This window comes from Rhea pennata, chromosome 3 (assembly GCF_028389875.1).
Source record: "Rhea pennata isolate bPtePen1 chromosome 3, bPtePen1.pri, whole genome shotgun sequence".
Classification (NCBI taxonomy): domain Eukaryota; kingdom Metazoa; phylum Chordata; class Aves; order Rheiformes; family Rheidae; genus Rhea; species Rhea pennata.
Genome location: NC_084665.1, coordinates 95,221,689 through 95,245,280, shown reverse-complemented (window position 1 = coordinate 95,245,280; position 23,592 = coordinate 95,221,689). Strand labels below are relative to the sequence as shown.

General features: G+C 39.9%; 1 protein-coding gene across 5 annotated transcripts in view; it reads right to left on the bottom strand.

The window, feature by feature from the left end:
• FILIP1 (filamin A interacting protein 1) overlaps positions 1 to 23,592 on the bottom strand; it is a 110,635-nt gene that overhangs the window by 62,256 nt on the left and 24,787 nt on the right. For 4 of the 5 annotated variants that reach the window (XR_009958021.1, XM_062572838.1, XM_062572840.1 and 1 more), the window contains exons 2-3: positions 21,103 to 21,243; positions 7,534 to 7,812 (exon numbers count right to left, since the gene is read on the bottom strand). Coding sequence is in view for 4 of the 5 variants with exons in the window: in XM_062572838.1 (XP_062428822.1) it covers positions 7,534 to 7,806 (273 nt within the window). In the remaining variant the exon portion in view is untranslated. The remainder of the gene's footprint in view (positions 1 to 7,533; positions 7,813 to 21,102; positions 21,244 to 23,592) is intronic. The other variant, XM_062572839.1, reaches the window with a different exon arrangement.

Below are 23,592 nucleotides of genomic sequence, written 5' to 3'. Positions count from 1 at the left end.
AAGGAGACACAAACTTAATAAATACACAACTAGGGCAGCAAAGTTAATAAAAACAGACTGGGCTACAACTGATATGTTAAATTAACAACCAGTGACTCAGAGTACTGGACAGCATTATGACACATGAGACATATGCTCATTGCAAGCTCTCCCAAGAATCCCAGATATTTTAAAGCCAGAGACCCATGCATCTAACATTTATTGCAAGAGGGTTGGCCACGTCCTCTCCTCTCACCACAGAGTGAGCCTTCTTTCAAGAAGATGAGAAAGGGTGTAGACTTACTCATTACTGCTACACTGAGATACGGTTAAATACTATTAAATAAATGAAAAAAATCAAAGTACATCGGTTGATTAAAACAATTTGAAAAAAGATTTTCCAATGGAGGATCAGTTAAAAATACTCATCCCAGTGGGAAGAAGACCAAAGCTTAAGCTTTATCTGTGGCAGTACTTACTGTTCCTTTTCAAAAAGAAGACTAAGAATTTTCCAAAAATTAATCTCTTCATATTCCTCTCTCCACTCTAGATGAGATGTTCAGTGGATCAGAGACCCCTGCCAATTATTCCTCTTTCTTCTCTCCCTCTCTGTCTAAACTTTAGATCTCTGCTGCCTACAGCTCAGACAGGGAAGGATGTTAAAACTTCTTTGTGAAAGAAGTCCTCTGCCTACGGCTGCTCAGTGACAGGGATATTTTATTTAAGAAAATTACTTTAAAAAACATATAATTCTAAAGTAGTTTTATTACCAACGGGACAGCTATCATCACTTCTGCCCTTAATTTCAGAGGGAGCAGGAAATTTCCTGAATAATACAATTTATTACAGTATGCTATGTCTTATCTTTTTTTCACTCAGAAAGTTACAGAGCTCTATTTTAAAATTCATAATTTCTGGTAGTTGCTGTACACACCCTGAGTACCTTGCATGGTATCCCCTGCCCTTTGCACAGCAATGACTGTATACTACAGAAAAAAACATGTTATTTTGAACAAAAATTATCTTTGCTTATAAAATATTCAGTAAGAACAGAAGGGAGTATTTGCAGTGTGAAGCCTACCCTAACTTAGCTTTCTGTTCTGCAGAAGCCTGCTTCACTAGGAAAATAGAAAAAAACAAACAAACAAGCAAGAAGTCAGTCACACAAGAGAGAATTTTTTTAACTCATTGCAGCAATATTCTCATGCCAGACATTTTCAGGGATTTTTTTAATGCTGACATTTTGTTATTCTGTAGAGATCACCTTCTTCGTCATTGTCTGATCTTTTCTAAGTCCCTTTCCCATGTCTCTAGGCTGGCTCCATTTATCACTGTTCTGTCCCCTTTTCCTTACACTCTTCTATTGCCCAACCTCTTTCCTCTCATTCCATTCTCCTTAAATCACCTCTCCCTCCTCCATTAACCCTATCCTTTCTCCTCCTCTGTTGTGCTGTATGTGCCAAAATCTTTCCCTAGCGGAATTTGAATTTCATCTGTGTGATACGCTCATCTGTCTGATACGCTGGACTCAGTCCAGTTAACAAGCCATCACAGTTAAAATCACTTTATGCAGAGCTACTCTTTATGAACTTTTCTCTGGCTTTACCTACTATTTTCACTCAAGCTCCTCTTCAAATAACTAGAGTTTCTCAAACTATGAGATACTGCTAATGACCACTTTGAAACTCCCTCCTCTTCACTCTCTTATCCTTCAAGATTGGTGCCATAGTGTCTTGTCCCAGCTTTCTCTTCCAACTTTAATAATACCTGGAATTAACACTTCCATTTTCCATTGACCTATATATGTCATATTCCCTGCTTGATCTTTCAGGCAATTCAGTATTTAGTCATATTAATTCCAGAATATCAAGAAAAGCACTGAGGGAAAAATATAGGAGTTGATACAGTACTTCTAAGCCGTAGAGAGGTGGCTCTCACAAGGCTGCTTCAACGTCTCATAAAACCAAAGCTGGAAGCAAGAGCAGCTCAAGACATTACGTGAAAGAAGAAAAAGAGACAGAGGGAAAAGCAAGACAACTACCACTACAGAGTGAATCTCTCTGCTTTTTTCCATCAGACAGACAAACAACGGGAGGGACAGGTAAAGCCATTTCCAGCACGGGGAAAGATATACCAAAACCGATGTGCAAGGTACCCACGAGCTCTTCCCTGCCATCCTGTGAGCAGTTCCAGCTACAAACATCTCAGAGAGATGAAGCCAGGGCATAGCAGGTGCTGCTAAAGGGATGATCAAGAGAGGGGAAAGCCTGTTTTGCTAAAAGAAAACAGTACTAAAACACAAAAGAAAGCAGCACAGCAAAGCGAAGGTTCGGAGGGCGTATGACCACTCTCTGCAAATTCACCAGGAGTTAGACATCAGGGAGAGAGGATGGGTAGCTTATTTAAAAGGTGATCTGCACAATGGTTCCGCACAGTATCATTACATTTTCACTCTGTCTGGCTCCTAGAGTGATTTTCACTGGATATAGTCATAATTGGACTGGAAATTAAAATAAATTTCAGTAAAATTGTATTGCTCTGGAACAATTTCCCAATAGCAGTAATAAAGGTAAACAACTTACCTAGTCTTAAGACATAGCTTGAGAAAATCATGAAAAAAGGTTAAACAAAGTGGTTGCCTAAAGTATCAGAGGGTAGGACTTGATTTACTGCACACCACCAACAGTTTTATGTCCAAGATTCTCAGGAAAATGAGACAAGTGAATGGATTTGTAGTCTGAGGATGGAGAAGGTCTGAGTTAGGAAATCATGGTAGATAAAGGAAAAAGGTCATGAGCAGAAAAATGTGGAAGAAGGGAAGGAAAGCTAAAGGAGGAGAGAATAATAGATCTTAGGAAAGAGAAAAAATAGAACGATTATAGAATAAAATCTATTAATAAAATCTATAGATATAAAAAAGGGAAAGAAAAAAGAAAGCAGAAAAAGGGAAACAGCAAAGAATTTTCCTTTCCTCCATGATATCTATAAGCTTTAATTTTCTCAGTGCAATATCTTTAAAAATGTTACCATGCTGCAGGATGTATACTCTGTATATGTACAGAGGTGCTCACTGTTTGTTGTGAGAGAGGATTGCAGAAGGTATAGACACTGGTGCCTAAGTCTTTTCCAAGGACCTGACCAGAGAGAACAAAATAGACCTCCTTATTCACCACTGCAAACCCTCCTCTGAAATGTCCAGGACAATGAGTAAATCTCCGAGCTGGCCAGGACTTTGGCTTCTCTTGGCCCTGTCAGACAAGAGCTCCTTCCTCATGCGGTCACCCTATTTCAGCATCAGCAGCCAGCCTTGCTGTGCCTGCCTCAGCGCAGCCCCTCCTGCAGCCCAGCAAAGCCACCCGTGCAATCTGTAGCATGACAATAAACAACACAAAGGTAGTTAATAGTCTAATCTAACAACTCCTGAGAGCATCCAGGGGTTCTCCATTGCTGTCAAACCCTTGGCAGGCCAGCAAGGCCGATGATGGCTGAGAGGGACAAGTTCCAGTATAACAAAGGTTTATTCTAGGACCCCATTAAAAAAAGGCCTCTTAGGGCTTTTTGCTCCTGGAGCCCTTGGCTTGAAGGGCTTAACATGGTCTCTGGAAAGGAGTCTTCCTTCACATAGCCAGACACCATGCCAAGGTTCATACATTAAAACCCGTGCCATCCTGACAGAACATGGCAGCCTTAGTCACATGCCATTTCCTGATTAGCAACCTCGTCAGAGAGACCAAATCAAACTGGAGACAGCTGGATGTGTTCACTTGCAGACCGGGCAGAGGATATGGCGAAGTGCACCCCATCATGGGTAGGGAGCTTTCAGTCTGACACCGCATACAAGCACTCAGGCTAACCATCAAATGAAGTCGTAAGTAAAAACAGACAACAGCAAAGTGCTTCTTCACACTGGAGTTATTTGGTCTCACCTCTTGAAGAAGGGGTATCAAGCAAACAGGCTTACCTCTGGATAGCTGCTACACAGTGTTTCACCTTCAAAAGTAAGTCCAAAACCAACGTTAAGTTAGACCACTTGGAAATCTGACGACTGCTCAAGAACTGTGTCTCGTGATTAATCTCCGTCTATCTAACCTACGTTTTATACTGCCTGTTCTCCAAGATGTCACATTTTAAAATGCTGCCCTTTCACACCCTCAGGCCCACAGCAGAGGAAACCTACAGCTGGCACTTTAACACATACTTCGGAGAAATGCACAGACACACGGACTGTAACAAGGTTTTGAGCAGAAAAGTTGCGGCCATTTTACCTGATGTGAAATATAGGAAACTGTCTCCCAAACTTAAATTGACATCTGTCTGGCAATAGGCACAGAACCTAGCTCAGAAACGATTTTTCTTGAAAGGTCCAGTGATTAGTAGCAGAATGTTGTATTTGTAAATGAGCTGTTATTACTGTTTAATTTTCCAGACTTGCAATAAGAGGGTAAATGGCGAAAATGTATGGATGCTGCTCCTCATTTCCTTTCAGGCCCCTGATCGGGAACTGTTGAAAAAACAGTGTTGGCATTGCTATAGATTAATGGCTGCTGCTCAGAAAGTGCACAAGGACTATATTCCTGCCAGGACAAACATACAGACTGCTGGACAAAAATCTGCAGGCCACAGATAGGATTATCCCTTCATTGTAAAGATCCATGCTGCTTGTATTGGTCTGTAATTAATAATCTTTACTTTTTGGGTTGACTGAAATCATTGTGAAAATCAGGCAGATTAATACTGTACCTTTGTGTTCCTATTTACTCTACTGGTGTTTGAAGTTTTGTGTTCAAATCAGTTTTGTAATACTTAAAAATTATAAGTTTTTCCAGGTATAGGAAGGAAACATCTTTATGAGTTTTTTATGCCTCTGTGTATTCAATACAACTTTAAAGACCATGTAAGCACTTCTTTCTTATACAAGCAATGAGATCTCACCAAAGAAAGATGTTCTGGTGAGAAGTAAGACCTTTAAAATCAGTTTCTGCCATGAGTTCATTTGTTTATCACGCTCCTTCAGCAAGGTTGTCCTCCTGCCATGTGTACTGGGATACATTTTTGTCACTGCACTTTTTTGCTCCTTTTGTTTACTTATAAATAAGGCTATCCTGACTGCAGCAATTTATGAAAATCTGTTCTTCACTAAATTCAGTAAATGCTCAGAGTTTAGCCAGAAAAATTTGAAGACAGTCAAAGCAAAGGGTCTAACTTGATCCTAGAATCTAAACCACATGCAAGCTACCTGAGGTCATTATAATAAAATAAAATAATAATAAAAAAGAAGACATACATATCACTGCTAGGGCATGTCATCATAATTTAATAGCACTTTCATCTTTCAAAATTAGGACCTGAGAGATCAAGTCCCAAAGCAAAGACTCATAACTGATACTGACGGCAACATACCATGTACCTGTGATTGCTGTGTTGTTAGATTGTGTGATTAGTAAACTAAGCATGTGAAGCTTGTGTATAAATTACCAATTTATCCTGCTGGGCCCCATGGTTGTCAAACTAGATTACTTCCCGTACCTGAGCTCACTGTTCAGAGTGTGTGAGGTAGCTTCACACTGCATTGCATTTGGTAGTACAGACATAAGATCCGTCTGCTTGTGGCTGTTGAGTAAACAATCATGATATTTTATGGCATTTTTTTTCTTCTAAAAATATTGGATGACCCTACAGGTACAGCCTGCTGTTATTCTCAAAACAAAATCTTCTCACATATGCCTATATAATGTTTGCTTTGTCAGTATTGAAGCAGCTTCAAAATAAACCCACAGTCTGATTTGGCAGTCCAGCAAAACACCAGCCAGCCACCAGAGATGACTGCATCTGAAAATGAAAAGCCATGAAATGACACAGTGTATTAGGTCACTGTGACAGCCAGGAGGTAACACCAGAGTATTTACTTTGGCTGGAGTCTTCCTTGGCTCATCCTCATTCGTAGTGTCACAGCCAGGCCCTCATCTCAAGCCAAAGTGCTTTAGCTTGCCTATTTCATTAATGGTTCAGTACAGGTACCAGTAAACAACTCAGATGGATTTTTTTGAGATGACATAAGAAATCCTACAGCTTAAGAGAATTATGATTCATTTGCCTCCCTTGCAGGGGGGGACAGGAGAACAGATGCACTTTACAGCTATGATCGCATTTGTCCTCTCAATCCTGTGACCTAGGTAAGCTTTAGTAGGGTCTAACCGCTCTGGAGGGCCTGTACATACCCATAAAGACCTATAAAAATATTGTCCAGAACAATTCTCTTGGTGAAGATCTTCAGCCCATACTACAGGCAGATGGCAGCTATCTCCACCTTCTATGCAAGAATAATAATAGACCTTTAATGGTTGTAAAACTTGGTTATAAAATAAAAGACTAAGTTGAAGAGCCTTGTATTGAACAGGAGAATCAGTCAGAGATAAGGGAAAAGACCAAATTTATTACCACTTAAGACACATTAGTGACTGTCTTCGTCTCCCCTTTCTAGCCCAAAGGGTAATTCAGGGCAAATCTTCCAGAACACCATGAGCAGGATACATTTCCATTCAGGTTCGACTCTATTCACAACCGAAGGCACATGCTAATTTCACGTTTTCAGAAGTAACACGTACAAGTTTTTTCATGAAGTGAAGGGTTTGGGACATAAAATGTTTTCATAAGACCTAAGCAGGTTTTCAGTTTATCCACAGATTCTCCGAAAAATACCATTAAAGTGCAAATGAAAGTATCTCTAAATTTGGTGACCAGTTCTACCACAAAAAGGGAATAGTTTTGAAAAGTCAGAAGTCTTCCTTTTGACTTTTTGAAATACAATGTTTCAGCTCATTATTTTGAAATACCATTTTCCCTGAAGGCAGAGACTCCTGAGAGTTCCATGATTCATTATCTTTAAAGAAAATCCTCAAAACTGTATGGAAACATTGGGTATGTGAGCACAAAAATGGACTGTCTGCCCTGCTTGACTTACTACAGAGCTGAAGAAACATGCAAACCATGACAACCAAGAAATCTTTCCAGTGAACGCTACTTCGAGAAGGAAAACTAGCAAGACTTCACCCCTGAGTGCATGTGCAGAAACGCTGCAGGCTAGATGGGACGGGCAGGGAGTGGCTGAGCCCTGAGCAGCACCTGAATAAGCAGAGGGCTCTGGACCATCTTATGTTCTTTTTCAGTATTAACGGCTTCTAGATTTCTCCCTTCGATATTTGTATTAAAGATAATAACTACACTCACTGTATTTTCTTGCCTTTTTTCCAAACATATTCCCCTGGGGGTTTTTTCTGCCTCTTTTTAAATGGTCAGGACCCTCCTTTTTTCTTTGTCATTTCTGACAAGTCTTTATAGTATCTCTTGCTTTGTTAACTGGAGATAGAGATGTAAATGAAGCAGTACTTATCACCATGACTGCCTTGTTAAACACCAGCTAGCGCTGTTCTGCTGTTGTCCCGTTATGGTCCTTTCCCTTATATTTGCATGTCAAGGTTGAGATCTGTGACTTCTGGAGGATCTAAAAATTAAAAAATACGGTGAAAATGTCATAGAAAAAGATGTTTGATTTACCTGCAACTCTCCTTCCATTATGCTGAGGAGTTTTATTAAGTCCTCTTTAGAAAACTCTATGGACTTCTTGTTCTTTCGTTCGCTAGGTCCAGGTGATTTTGAGTGCCGTTTGACAGTTGCAGATACCATGACCTCATCTTCCTTCCGATGAGGTTTGTTCTTTTTCTTGGCATCCTCCTGAAGTTTTTCATTCTCTGCATGGCTGATGACAGGCTTGGAACTGGAGAAGTGCCCGTTAGACGAGCTTTCTCCGCCTTGGTTTCGGGACCTCATCCCTATCTAGAAAGAAAAGCATAAGGATGCATTTTACAATAAAATAAAATTACTTACAAAAAGCTACATCAGAAGTACTGTCTCTTGGAAGAAGAGTAGTCTTCTAAGTGCTGAAAAATGGTGTCAAGTCCAAGGGAAGAGAGTGGAAGGTTCAACTATTTCAGCCTGTGTGTGTGGCAGACAGTGAATCCAGAGCATTAATTATAAATGTAACAGAGTCCTAGAGTAGGGTAATCAGATTTTGTCAGTATGCCAAGATGCTGATATAAGCTACAATGCATGGAACTTAAAATGATGCAGGGAAATGACGACATTTTCCAGGTTCTCCTTTCCATCAGTCATCATTTTGATTGTTCACAGTTCATCCCTACAAAAAGAAATAGGTTATTAAAGCAGACCTTATTTTAATATGAGGATTGCTGAGAGACAGGAATTTGATTAGTTTTTATAAAAGCATATTCCTTGAGTATCAGCTCTCTTTCTAAGAGTGGAGTGATAATGCATGACATAATGCATGACATACAAGGAGCATAATAGCTTCCCCGAGCGAAATGTTGGTTTTATTCCCAGTAAGTAAGAAAACTTGGGAAAGCAGACAAAAGTAGGTAGGAAATCCCATCTTGGGCAAAATACTGCAAGAGATCAATAGGCTGCAGGGGCCATAATGGAAGGTTAAAAAGAACTTTTAAAACAGAGCTCAGGAGGGCATGAAGTAAATGGGTAGGATCCTTCAGGGCTTCTCCAAAATTTCAGCTTGAATGTAACATAGTCTTGGTTTCACAGAAAATACAGCTTCTAAAATCATTCCTTCTGTAAGTCATCCTCTCTAAAAAGCCATCTTATCTGATTACTTCTGCAGGGTGCCGTTCAGCACCCCCAGGTTAAACCCACCTTAGCTTAATTTGTCTGTCTTTGTCTTCTCCTATAAACATCTCTATCCTTTCTTCCCCTTAGACCTGCTCAGGGGGGTTGCTACCCCTTAAAAATCGTATTTACCCTGAAAGGCTTGCCCTGTGTCACCGACTAACAACAGCATGGAAGACAGGATGGATTAATCACTGTGCATTTCATTACTTATTATTATTAGAAGATGTATAAACACATTCAGACATGTTTATATATGGACCCATATTTCTATCCTGTCATGCTTCCTATGTTATGCAGAACATAGGAATTATTTTCAGTATTTGACACTGTAAGACCTTGAGTGTTATTTGCAATAAGAATACTTTTGTCATACGTGACAAAAAGACAAAAGTGAATTTAGGTTTTATTCAAGGCCACATTCAGAGGTAACAAGTAAGGCAGTGCAAATTTAAATCGAGTTGATCTCATCAGATCAGATGTTCTTCATCAGATATTCTTCAATGTTCTTGAAATTGCTTATACAACTGCCAGGAGAAACCATCAGGAGTTTATGTTGCCTTGCCCCTTTGCTTTTGTATATAATCATATCTTCTGGTCCCTTATTTTTTGACTTAAACTCAGTTTAGCCAAGACAATGTAAGAATACCATAGAAGAAAGATTCGCACAGAGAAATAGTTTGTTTTAGATCAGCTACAATTTGAGGAAACAGACTGAAAAAAGCTGAAGAAGGGTCTGTATGCCTGAAACTCATCTATTTTTTTCCAGCAATATCAATAGATCTAATGAATAACATTCCTCTGCTTCCAAGTCTTTCCTCTCGCTTAAATTCATCTCTGGATTTAGTTTGCAGCTTGTTCGTTAGTCAGACAGACGCTTTTCAATATCGCCAACTTCACACATTTTGCTGATAAGGATCTCAGAGCAGCAGATCGCTAGTGATGGGGCAAACTCTAAAATACATTGACTAATCGGCTTGGCTGATGTTATGCTGGGCCTGCTAGGGCTTGCTACTGACTTGACTCAAGTCAGTGTTATGAATCTCGTGCTCAGATTAGCCTTACATTTTGGTAGTTTCATGCTCAGCAGGAAGATTCTGTTTTTATTATCGTGGGTTATTCATATCTTAACTTCATTAATTCAGTGGAATTTATCCAGCAGCATAAATAAGAAGAGAATTAGGCTCAGTGCTTCCAAGTAAGAGAGTCTCGTGATGAGATTCCTTGCATTGTAGGCCTGCTCCTACCCAAACAATGTGTGATACAGGTATACAATGACCTCTAACTTCCGAAGTGCTTATGCAGTGTGTTTTTCATCAAACAGTTTGGATTAATCACATGAATTACACTTTCTAAAAACGGATCTCCATTATAACCATGAACAATACCTGAGAAGCTCAGGAAATCTTTTGGGTCTCAGGTTTGTAATGGAAAAATAAACATTGTACTATGTTTCCTCTCAGATAGGGCTTTTCAATTTGTTTAACTTTAGTGGGTTTTAAACTTTCCAGCCATGCTTCCTCTCAGGAGAGAGCACTTGGGATTCAATCTGTCTCTATTTTCTGAGTACTTCCTTCTGAGTCCCTGTGGGCCACAGCCTCCAGCCACATTCATCTCTAAGCCAAATCTCCCTTTCACGCTTACAGTGAATGGCTTCATGGTTCTAGAACAGCCTATGTGTTTTAAGAATAAATATTGCAAGTCTGTATTACAAATGTTTTCCAGTGGAAAACAGATTATTACATTACAGTGGATCCTGCTTAGTATTTTGTTGAATTAGTGATCTCTCTGAAGAAAGATGAGTCAATTACTAGAACTGGAGGTGCACAATTAATTTTAAATTGAACTCATGACTAACCAAGACTCTGAATCCTCTTCAAGTGTGGCAAAATCAACGAGATGATACACTTAGCTGGATATGTCAGACTTCACGGAAGGCTGTATGCCACCCTGTCTCAACTCAAGGCAGCCACTTTGGTCCACCTATCTCTCTGGGAGTTGCAATAACAATTAATAAAGCATAAAAAATGAGTAATTGACTATAGGTTTATGATCATGCTAACAAAAAAATGATGAATGTGTATGTAAAGTAGAAAACAGAATTAAACTAAAACTTCTGGCCAGGTGCTCACTTGGCATAAATCAGTTTAGATCTACAAAGGACAGATATAAAATTTATTTTTTAAGTCATTAATGAAGCAGCAAAGTAACTTAAACAATTAATCTGTATTTTCGTAACAACCAGCTAATTGGAATAGGAATGTTACTAAAGGAAGACCCCAGTTAAACACTGGCCTTTAAAAAAATTTTCTTTGGCATTTGTAGATTTATTTTGCACCAAGTCTTACATAATTAAGTGTGGCATTCAGTTCCTCTCAGAAACATTGCCCCTAACAGCCTTTCTTCGTGTAAAAATTTGCCAAATGAGCAGTAGTTAACACCTACTCTGTCTTCAGCTACGATGCTGATACTTTCCCAACATGTTTCCAAGTGCGAAGGTGTTGTGTGCTGAAGCCAGAGGTGCAGGTGAACTCAAGCTTAAATGACGACAGAAAGAGCCAAGTTCTGCTATTCACACAGTACTTTCCAAGGAGCTTAAGGGCCAAAATCAACGGCACGATCCAGTTATTCTGCAGTGCACTAGCGATGTAAAACAGCTGTGAGACTGACGGAGCTCAGTAAAGCATCTTTTTTAAAACATAGCGGTGTGAAGTAGCCAGAACATATAGATGATCTTGCCTGAAATATTGTGTTCTGGAAATGAGTGCTAAGCATTATCATTTTGGATATCAGTCTGTATTTCTAATACCGTAGACACAAGAAAATTTCCTGAGCAGTTGCATGACCTTATTTTGACATACAAATGCCAAAACCTTTGCCTATTTGTTGCTGCACAAAGGTTCCAAAATTGATTTTTGGGGACCCTGCCAGTCCAACGCTGTTAACAAACGTCCTCCACTGTCTGCCCTGATCACATGTCTCTATATCATACAGCATTCCCAATCTGCTGAAGGGATTATATTCCCTGAAGAAATAGGTGGTAAGATTTATAATGACTTTAGCATTTAATATTTAACTCAACTGTTTTTTTCCATCCCTCATCATATTGCATATTAAACTAGAAACCTTCCCTGACAGCCTCTAGTCCGAACAAGAAGTCTTTATGTGATCAGTCACCTGGATTTAAACATTTATTGGCTACTTATTTGAATATGTGCTCACAGCATTGGTACTTGGCTTGTGAACTCTTCAGGCTCTCCTCTATTTCATTTGTCTGTTGAGCATAGAAGACAAATGCTATGATTATTTACTTGAGTCTGTATTGTTGTTCTGGGCATGGAGCCTTCAGTTTTCACAAGTTCGTAATCCACACAAGATTTCATGAAATAACCTTTATGTTAGTTTTACTGACATCACCAGGAAATCTAGGAGGAATTTGCTGAGTAGGATGTCGGAAGAGGACAGACCATGTGCTGTTCCAAACCTTTCTCCCATCTATGGCAATTTCTTCTCCTGATAGTGCTTGAGATGGCAGGTTAGATGAGACTCTGTTGATATCTGCCTTTAGGATCAGATAACACAAAAAGGTTCTTTGAACTTAACATATAGTCCCTTGTGCTAATTGGATGTGCTGATTTTGGCTACATAGCACTTTCCCTTAAAATAATAAAAATATGAACAATGGTATAAAACAACAAAAAAATGATTTACAACCATGATAGGGTTGTTGCTTTTGCCTATAAAGTTGTAGTCTGGAGTTCAGTTGCTGATCTAACTGATTAAGATATTACATGAAAGTGCTGGCTTTCTGACAGACAAACAGTATGTTGTAGGACTGGTGCAAAAAAAGTTTATCGTGGAGCCAAAAAGTGGAATTTTTTCCCTTTTCCAGCTGAGCTTTGGGAACAATATGGTGGGGAACTGTATCTTCTGGAGGGTTTGGAATGGGGCAGTGCACTGTGCAGAAGTGCCTGTTACGCAGTGGAGATTGCTGAGCACTCAAGCACTGAATGAGCCAGATCTCTGTTCAGTGATTACTGATCAGCACATAGTGCCCGGAGTACAAAATAAGTTAGAATATGCTCCAAGTGGTGACAAATGTAAATAAAATCACAATCAGGTTTGAAATAGCCTATAAATGAGAAGAAAAGCTGAAAAAATATTTAAACAAGTCAGTCTGTATCTGCAAATAGTGCATGCCAAGAACAGCAAAAAAAAAGGAGATACCTTCTGAGGCTTATGGAAGATGGGAAGATAGGGACATCAAATTGACCTTGTTGTCCTAGGTCTTAGCAAGGACCACCCCAAATGGTGATGGATGGCTTCATCCCAACAAATTCAAAAAGCCAGAACCAAGGCATTGTGGCCTCACTGGTATGGGTGTGATAGGAGAAACATTTAGAGATGCAACAGTTCACACCACCTCAGAGACTGATTGAAATCATTAGCAGGTAGGTTGTGTTCCCAAACTCTGCAAATATTCGCTATTGTTGATATGTCTGACTGAAGAAACAGGAATCATCCTATTAAGCAGTTTTCAGTGGGGTCAGTAGGAACTAACGGCTGTGTTGTGCAGAGACGTGAGCTGAGCAGTGCTGCCTGGTTTGGACTCAGCATCTGCAAGAAGCAGAGATCAGTCAGACTGTGGATGCTGAGTGATAACTGGTGCTGAGGGGAGGCAGGCTTCATTCTTGGTCTTGCTTTTGCAGATCACTCCAGCATTTCTTTCAGGCATGCTGGTCAAAGTGTTTAACCAAATGACTAATACAATGAAGAATGGGACAAATATCTACCCTCAGTAGTTCTGGAGTTTCCTGAATTTTTAAACATTCAAGGCCAGAGCACTAATCCACTATACTCTCCAAGCCTCCCCCACTCTGCTGTCCTCGTATGCATCACCACATGCTGAGCTTCCCTCCTGAAGGCAGACATCCCCATTCGGGCTCTGGCTGGCATTGCCCCCGCAGCCGGGTTTGCAGCCCCGGCGCGCGGAGCGTGGCTCTGCAGGCTCCCCCTGCTCCATGGCGCCAGTTGCCAGGTGCAGCTGGTTGGCCCCATCTCTGGCCTGCATCTGCTGCCCAAGCTCCTGGGGCCGCGTAGAGGCCGTGGGATTGCCCAGAGGACCCTACTCGGAAAAGAGCTATTCCCCAGGGGCAGCCAAGTGTCACTGTCTCTCCCTCATTTTGCAATTTGATGCACGGAGTCTTGGGAGCAGAAGCAACCTGAGTAGCTTTAATTATGAGAAAAAAGGACAATTTGTCCCTATTAATGTCCTCATTTGTCCCCAGTAATAATATGGCAAAAATGAGGAGACTGTTTTAGATTTATTTCTTCTATCAAGTTACTGACAGTTCAGTGTTTCCTAATCTACTTTGGTGAACTTTTCTTTTAAGATCCTAGAAAAAATATAGAAAAATAATAAAATTATAGCAGATACACTTGTTGAGGTACAGCATGAGTTTCTGTAGTATCTTTTTGTTTCATCAAAGATTTATTTTATAGTTTTTAAAAATAGGTCCTCTACTTAAAACAATAGAGTATAGTAGCACATGGATTGTATTCACCAAGGATTATATTCATAATAGTTCCTTCACTTGAAAAGAGAAATAAGAATGATAAGGATAAATATATTCTAAAGCATAAAATAAAAAGAGATTTCTGAAAAATCCATATACAAGCACCATTCTGAATCTACTTCAAAGCAGAAGAGAAATTCACAAAACTGAAAGAGGAAACCCAGTCATCACTAACTCAGATTTACACTACTTTAACACCGTTTTCTTAATTCCAAGATAAACTATTCTCTGGCTAAATTATGGCACTGATTTACAGAGACCAGAGTTCATGCTGGTTTAATTCCATTGACTTTGTCATTTTCAGACAAACTTGTGGTCTCGCTTGGAATATTTTTGCTTGAGTAATGTATGCTGACCAACTAAGGAGTAACATAAACTTGTTTCCCAGAGATTCATGTTTCCCAGGCTTCATCTGGAAAAACATCTTGGTGCATGAGGTATGAAGAATGATAAGTTATTAGATCATTATCCAGTCAAAGAAAAAAAACCTTTTATATATCATTCTATCTGTATTTTGATTGCTGTGCTTCCCAGCTGCCAGGACGTACAAGCAGGAGTCACTGAGAAGAGAACAGCTCAAGTAGCTGACACCACCACAGAAAAATGCATCTAGGTCTGAAATGGTTTACATATTCTCCAGAGTGACTGAAAAAGAGTGGCTGGGAACAAGAGATGTGGCAGAAGCACTAATCGTCACTAGGTTCCTACCTGCCTAAAGGGTCCTCTTCCAGCTCATTTCTATCCATTTGGAGTAGCCTGTGTCCAGGACACTTCCAGATTTGAAGGAGAAGGCCAGATGTTTGGAGGAACAAAGTACCCCAGGCTCCTGGGGCTTGCTGTCCCCTCTGCTGGAGCCTGTGGTTGCCCTCTGCCTCTCTGGAGACACAGCCACTCTCTGAGGGACAAACACTAGGTCATATCATGACTCTTTTTATGTATTTTACATATTTACATATTTTATAGATTTTTTTGAGTTCCTTGGGTTGCCATTTTGATTGAAAATCAGACTGTGAACTTCAAGTGTAGTAGATATAGCCAGCAATGTCGCCACTGGTTTCAATTCAAGCCTCCTAAGCATTTATTTTATCATCTGACAGTTGGAATAGGCCTCGAAAATGACCAGAAAGGTGATGCAGATTAGCTGGCCTACCAAAGATTTTTCACTTCTGCAAATGGTGCTGAGCGAGTGTTTGTCATTTCTGTGTTGGTGACAGCACAGCACCAAGCTTACATCCTAAATCAAATTCATCGTGAACTTATAAGCCACGCTATAACTCTCTTAAGTAGTTTTTGAGAACCACTGCTCCTGTAACAGTGCATTTTCTTCTTCCAGGATGGCGGGAAACTGCTGAAAGCAGCAAAACACAGGAGCAGGCTGACAAAAATCACAGCTGCTGGCTCCGAGTCCCTTGTCCCTACCCGCACAGTGACCTAGACCTCATGACCGAAACACCTAGAACTGGTACGTCACTGAGGGAGCACAGCATGGGAAGCAAGGTTGTTCTTTGATCCCTGCAATCCTACTTTAACCCTGAAATGTACACTGACAAAAAGCATGCAGCAAACAGGGAATTGTAGTAGGGAACTAACTATTATTTTTCTGCTTAACTTACAGCTGTGTCGTTTTTTTTTTTCTTACAATGAGTGATCAGCCAATTTACCAAATAGTTCAGAAACCATTTCTGCCAAAAGAAAGGGGGAAGGAGGGAGGCATGGTTTTCTAAACAACCTATTTCAACTTTTCACTTCAAAATGATTCTTTATTTCAAAATTACTCAAATGTTAAGAAGCATGAAACAACAAAAAGTTAAATGTTCCAAAAGCAGGCTTTAAGGGAAGCATTTTGTTGTCTTTTGCTGACCAGATCGTAATCCTGTATTCTTTTCAGTAGCCATTTTTTTGCAGAGCTCTGATTTCCCTGAAACCAGTAAACAACTACAGCTGTGTTTTATACTTAGTATATTTTTATTTCTTTTGGTTTATAAACAAAACCAAAAAGAATCAGAATGTAGATGCCCTCACAGATTTTGCAGCAAAGGAAAAAAAATTTTGCAGAAGACCTGTATCTTCCACAAATATTGCCTCCAAGAGACAACAGTGTAAAAACACATCTGCAGCATCTCAGATTTCAGCTGTCAACTAAAGTTGGGAGCAAGTCCCAAATCTCTCTCAGTGATTGCTTTGTGGGGAGCTTCAGTTGTTGATAGACACAGAGGACCAGCTTGCACACGAATGCCTGGCCTGCTGGTGAGAGGTAAATTTAACCCCATCGGCAGCGAGAGGGCTGCAGTGCACTTCCCAGAAGGTTCCTCCTCTGTGAAGGCTAACTAGATTCAAAACAATTAATTAAAAATAGTTTCAGATGCTAAACCTGCCCTTGAGTTTCACTATCGGTTTTGGTGGTTTTACAGTAACACTTTTCCATTTTGGAAAAGCAGTTCTCTGGCTACAGCTTCATTAGAGATTAACCATGTCCAGAGCTGCTCTCTGACTGCGAGGCCAGCTGTCCTGGAAAATCCTTCAGGCTACTAAACCCTCTTAGCATCCATAACACTCTGGCTGCATCCAAACTGCCCACTGGGAATAGTGCCTAGCTCATGCTGTCTCCTCGAACGGCTCAGGAGGGTGTTAGCGGCTCGGCCAAAAGTGTGCCCAGGACCACTCCGACCATTCAAGAGCACAGACATTGACCTTCTGGCAGGTGTGCTCAGGCCCTGGCACTGTTTGATGTCCAAGGATCAGTGCAGCCTGTCCACTCTCTCCTCTACAGCCTGCTTCTTTACAAACGAAGGGAAAGGGAAAACTAACCAGCCATGCAAAGGGGAAGTGCAACTCATCAAATACATATATATGTGTGTGTATATATATATATATATATATACACATATATACATACACACACAGTGTACAGAGAGAAAATACGCTCAGGGTGCCAGGAAAGCACAAAGGAACAAGTAATTTTTCAAGTAAAATAAAGTTAGATCATGGCAGATAGAAGAATACTATGTATTCTTGAGGTGTATTTTTAAGTCCCCGCTAAAGGATGGTCTGGAGATACAGCAGTTCTGCAGAGGTCACTAACACCACAGCTAAAGCAGGCAGAGAAGTTGCAGACTATTTCCGCTTCACACTAAGCCACATCTCCTGGCTTGTGGTGGGCTAGGTCACTCAAAATTTGTACTCTTCCACTCTGTGTCACTGATAAAAGGGATTTCAAAATTCCTAGATATTTTCCTCACTTGAAAAGAACGAAGTTAAATAATTGTTCTGTATCTACAGGTTGATCTGTTTTTGATGCATCTTTGAATGTTCTGTCAACATTAATTTATTCAAGATTTCACCTGCCTTTTTAGTTTGGAGAAAAGAGTCAGGCTATGCTGAAAATGTAGCATAGCTACCCTGAGTAGCTGAGAAAGAGAGAAGGAAGAAGTGGGCAAATATCCCTGCACAGGCAAGGTCTCACATTAACGTAACTAAAATTGCACGATGCCAAATTCAACTTGCTTTATGTCTGTGGCTTCTTAAAATCCTATTTCAGTAGAGATAAAATCAAAGTGAACTTCATTTGTCTCACTGCAACTAGCCAAATACTTTACCTTTCTTAGTCATACACAGACCTGACTGGTAAATAAGGTAAAAAAGTTGCATATAAATAGAGAAATCACTGTTTCTGTTGAGCTATTGAAAAGCTGTCTGAGAAAATATTTTCCCCAGCAGTTATGTAATGTCTAAGCATTACTTATTTGTTTACTTAAATATTTTTCAACTGCCTTCAAGGAAGCCTAGGTGACTCAGAAATTACTTTGGGCTCATTCCCTCACGCATCGGGCTGGGCGGCGCAGGCGGCTCCAGAGCCCTCTGCAAGGTCCCGGGCACCACGGGGAGTGACGCAGACCCCGCACTGCCCCCGGACCCGCGCTGGAGCCGACAAGCAGGACGCTTTGGGAGGGAGTCCCTGCTTTCGGAGGGTTTTTCCCAGTGGCTGAATTGCATTGGCTCTTGCTGGCAGGGTTTGGGGAAAGGCAGATGGTGCAGGGGGCCCTGGGCAGCCTGGGGCCAGCATAGGCTTGCAAACGCTGTGGGTGAAGATCACGGACACCCTCCGATCGCCTCCTACACGCTGCTCCTGAACAGTGCCACGGTGCCTCCTTGACTACAACCCATTCTTTTTCCTAAATTGCTGTTAGTGACAGGAATGGGGTTTGAAAGCAATAAGAATACTGGAGAAAAACCCAATATTCCATTGATTATACATCATAAGAATGCATGTGGGTTATGCAAAAGCTAAAAAGCAATTTTCTTGAGTGTACATGCTGATTATAATCAAAAGCCTGAGCTTCTATCTGTATCTGAATTGCTTGAAATTATATTGTTATAACATTCTAGTTTCTTGCTTCTGCTATGCGGGAAGGCTAACCATCTCTTCTCCTGAGAAGATGGAAATCCATCTTTATTATATTAAGACATCCTATCATTCATCTCAAGGAAAAAGATGTAAAAAAAAAGGTATTCTTGGTATTCTTCTGCGCTCATTTTTTGCCACCCAGTGAGACTATGTCTAAGTGAGCTCTAAGTACAATCCCATTCCAGTTAAGTTCGCTGCAGAGTCCACAGATAAGCGCTTTTTCTTATCTGTATTTGTTCACACGCACACCACAGGACTTCCAGAAGTGAAGGAATTTTTTCAGCCATTCCAAACTGCAGGTTCTCCAGAGCACAGAGTAACTGATCGGTAAATACAACTATCTAGGAGAAGCAAGCTCAGACTAGCCAGTTGGGTCTCTGCTGTCTATATCCTGAGAATATTTCAAAAGAATTTCAGAAAAGTCAGGACAAAGATCTCACATTAAAATTTTTTTCTCTACCTAAATTATTAAAAATATTTCATATCTCTAAATCTGAAAAACTCTGCTAAATTAAATTTGAGGAATACAGACGCCTTTATTTTTAAAATGTTAATCAACTAGGCAACTAGATAGAAGTAGTCAATTCAGGTTAATTTCCATTCATCTAGGATTTTCTTGCATCAGCACAACTATCTTAGAGAAATGTTTAAACTCCATCAGAATTATCTGCCTCCATATGAAGTTCTATAACTCATTTAACCAAACTTACTTTAAAACTTTGGTGTCCTACTGTATCTGTTTTTATTCATCCTGTACAATGTCATCAAACCTGTTGCCGAATCAAGAGTATAAATTAAAAAAAAAGAAAAAAAGAAAAAAAGAAAAAAGCCTGTGCACAGCGGGGATGCGCAGAGGGATTGACCTAAGATGGCTGTTACGTTTACAAAAAAAAAAAAAATCTTTATTACAATTGTGCTCTTTGACATTCATATTTTTGCTTTTGGGGAGGAGAGGTGTCGAGGAAAATCAAAAACTTGCTCTGAAGAAAGTTTGGCAGCCCAGAGCAGGGCGGTGCTGTGGCTTGGCTCTAGCGTGGGCCTTGCAGCCACAAGAAATTGTTCAGCCGTTCCCTACGGCAAGGAGCAAACTTGAGCACTTCATGGACACCAGGCTTGGAGAAACCAGCGGATGTTTCAAAGACAAAGACTTAAAATTAGAGGGACAAGAAAATAAAATGATCTTTTTTACCTTGAAGATGCATGTCTAGAAAGGGAGGGGGAAAAAATAAATAAAAAGGATCATTCTTCCTGTTGTGTCTTCCAAGAAACCTGGAAATTGGTGCAATCTGATCAGGCTTTTAAAAAACACCGAGAAATTTTCCAAATGACAAGAAAGGTGGAGAATTAAATAAATATATCTTTCAAGTAAGGAAACAATTATTGTGCTTTGTAAAACATGCATATTTTTAAATGAAAAAGAAAATATTGTGTTTTTTTAAATTTGGTTAAAAAATTCTGATAACTCGAAACACATCATTAGCAGTCTGTAGTTACCTCAGGTCTGCACCAGAGAAAAATAAAGATCTGTTTGTGTAAAATTACTAAGCAAAATAGCAATTATAGCCAACTTAAGAAAGAAAGAAACTACTATTTATGACAAGTTAATGGAAATTAGCATTATGAATGACAATTTAAGGAGGATTCTATGAAATATTGCAAATTTCAACCAGCTAAAAATAGAGAAGCTACACAAGCCATAAAAATTGCACAATGTACAACTTTCAGTTCCAGGAATATTGCGTTTGTAAATCTTGACTACAAATGGAGCTGCTTTCTGACGGTTAAGATAGATCTTCTGGGGCCATAATTAATGTAGACAATCCTGAGCTTTCCAAGTGAGTCAAACATTCACAAATATGATATTACATTGGGCTTAAAGTTGTGAGATTTTTTATAAAATTGGTTATTGTTTGCCTTACAGTTTTTGAGCTGTTAGGATTCACTCTTTCAAGGTATGCTCCAGCCCCAAGAGACATTTTTAAACTGGAAATAAAGATTATCGTATAACCAATGTAGTATTAGTAACAGACTTTTAAAAGACAAGCAAAATCCCAAATATTGTGAAGCTCCCAATATGGACATAAGAGTCAGTGACGTCTACTGAAGAGTTCCTCATTATGGCAACTCCAGCTTATCATGCTTACTATTAACTCTTGCTCAAATAGGGATGTTTTAGGGAAAATGATACATATTTGGGATGTTCTTGGTAATCGTCAACAGTCCCTGAGGACTTTGACGACTTGTGCAATTTGGATCAGCCTGTGAAAGGCAAGTGATCACATGAGGAGATGGTTTTGTTCACCTCATGGAGCTGGCATCTGCAGGGACATCACATGTTGCTTTCCTGCCTTGCTGTTGCAACAGCCCTTCCTAAATTAAAGGTTGTTGCTTTAGAAGAGTGGCTCCATCGGGAAGCTCGAGCTGGACAGCACATTATGCAGGGTAAAATACCTGTGTCGAGGGACGCTGCCGGAGCACGGACTTCGCTAGAATCTAGGTCCGGACCCGGGAGGAGAGAGTCGAGGCTGAAGGTGTCCCTGTGCCATTGCTTTGCTGCTCCCACCCGAGGCTGACTGGGGTCCCTGCTGCTCCCTAAAGAAAAGATAAGGCTCAGGGGCTGCATGTGACAAAATGGAGATGCTGCACGTTCTGCTCACTCTGCCTGGCAGCCAGCAGGACAATTAGGAGACAGAGACTTCCAGACTTAACGTGGCTTGAAAATGTATCTTTTTTAATTTAAAGATTCCCAATGACTTTTTCAATATGTCTCCAAAGCGATGAAAGAGGACAGCAATCTGAAGCATCTAGAATACACCAGCTGATGCATTTGATGATATGATACAGCATCCCAATCCAAGTGGTAAAATCTGGCATGCGTGCTGCCTCACAAGATGTAGCGCCACAAATCACAGCTTTCTGCTTTAATTTAGCAATCAGTTTAGCAATTAAACCCCTCCATCCAAGACAGGCAACCTACTGCGTTCCACATGGACTACATTCGTTCTGCACAATATATGTAATGAAAGCAAATGAAATCAAATGACAGCAGAGAAGTAATATGCGCTGCCTGGTCCATCTAGGAGTCACTCTGCACTTCATTGCCGTACTTCTAGCTGTTCTGTGGGACCATGTGAATTTGCTGACTGGCCAGCTTGGACAATCAGTAGCACAGCAATTGATGTGGACCAATTTCTTGCACAGGTTGTAAGGCAAGCAAAGGAAGGCTATGGATGTGGTGACAACTGCAAATACCGCGGAGGTGTACTGGATATGGAGGGAACTGGGAGCATTGCTATGGGGATAAGGGAAATAGAGAAAGCTAGGGATATTGCAAGGGTGTATGAGGAATGGACTCAATAGTGGAGAGAAGCAAGATCTCATGGATACTGGTTCATTCATGGTTTTGATTCATTTGCATAAATCTACAGAATCTTAATCCACCTTGTGGGTTCCCCAGTTCTGCCTCAACCTTCTTAACTTTGCAGCACGGCTGTGGTATAACCAAAATCTTATAGGTTCTGTAATTCACTTCAAAGACAGCTTGTGTCAAAAGACTAGAGCTGATGAGTTTGAGCAGTGAAATATCCAGGTGCCCTCAGAGGCAGAATTAATGGAGCTAGAGAGCTTCTGAGTTATGGAAAATGCAGAGGGCAGTGAGACGATGGAGGGTTTACCTTTAGTCAAGAGAACATCATGTTCTGGAAAGGTTTGATCTTTTTAAGGAAAACAGTAACATTTTTGTTCACCTCTACAGACTGACTACTCATTAATTCCTTTAAATAATTTGCCTAAAAACAATGAAGTCATATTAGGGACATATTGACATTTAAGGAATAAATGAGGGCTGCTACAGTGTCTAAGCATGTAGCAATTACAACAGAACCTGACACATTACCGCATTATTTCTTATAGAATTGTTTGTAAATTCTTGCAAAACAGAAAATATATGAGAAAAACATAGGAAATCAGCTTGGTATTTGTGGAAAATATTCTGATCTGAATGCTATGAATTGAAAGAACATGATTAACTGGACTATGAGAGCTACAAGGGTAAACACAGTAATGAAATCTTAACCAACTGTAATCACAGTTAAAATGATGCAAGCTGTTCAGTTAAACAAGGCTTTATAGAAAAATTGATAAACTTTTAAATCAAATTTACTGATAATTATTTTAGGAATAAACATTTTTTTTCCTTGAAAATTTGTCTAAGAAATTTCAGTCTTGAATAACTAGTTATAGGAGACAGCTGAGCAATGTCCTTAGTTTATTTGTTTTTTATTAGTAGAAAGCATTTCCTTCAAATGCAACAGTTCATGTACCACATTGTTGTACCTACAAGCTCTGAATCACATCTGACATGACAGTTCACAGGAGGTGATGCGGAGATAATTTGTATGAGGCACATGGGATGTACAGAAATTACTACTTTGCTCTCCCAAAATCTTGTCCTTTATAAAAGTCAGTGACAGTTTGGTCAGTAATTTGACAAGAGGAGGAATCTAGATAACTGCCTTTAAAGGTTAATATGCAACTACATAGAGCTAGTAAGAGACAGTGAGCTATGTTCTGAAAATGAGCAGCTTAATTTTCAGTGCAATTCACAAATTATAAGAAAAAAGGAATAGTTTCTGTCAATCAATTCTTACCAAAATTACAATATGGATGGACCAAGGGCCAAAATGACTTCATTTGTCTTGACAAATACCCAGTCACTCTTCTGAGATTAGAGAAGTTACTCAGGAGTTTCATCAGTCTAAATGAGGTTAAAATCTGATATACTGAATGCAAAAAAGCAGTTTGGTTCACGATTTTCAAAAACATCATTCACAGCAAACATGGTCATCGTTTAAAAACGACCCAACTTTGCATCTGCAGTGTATAATTTTAAAAATATCTCACAATCACAGTAACTATACCTAAGTCTTCCCAACAGGGGAC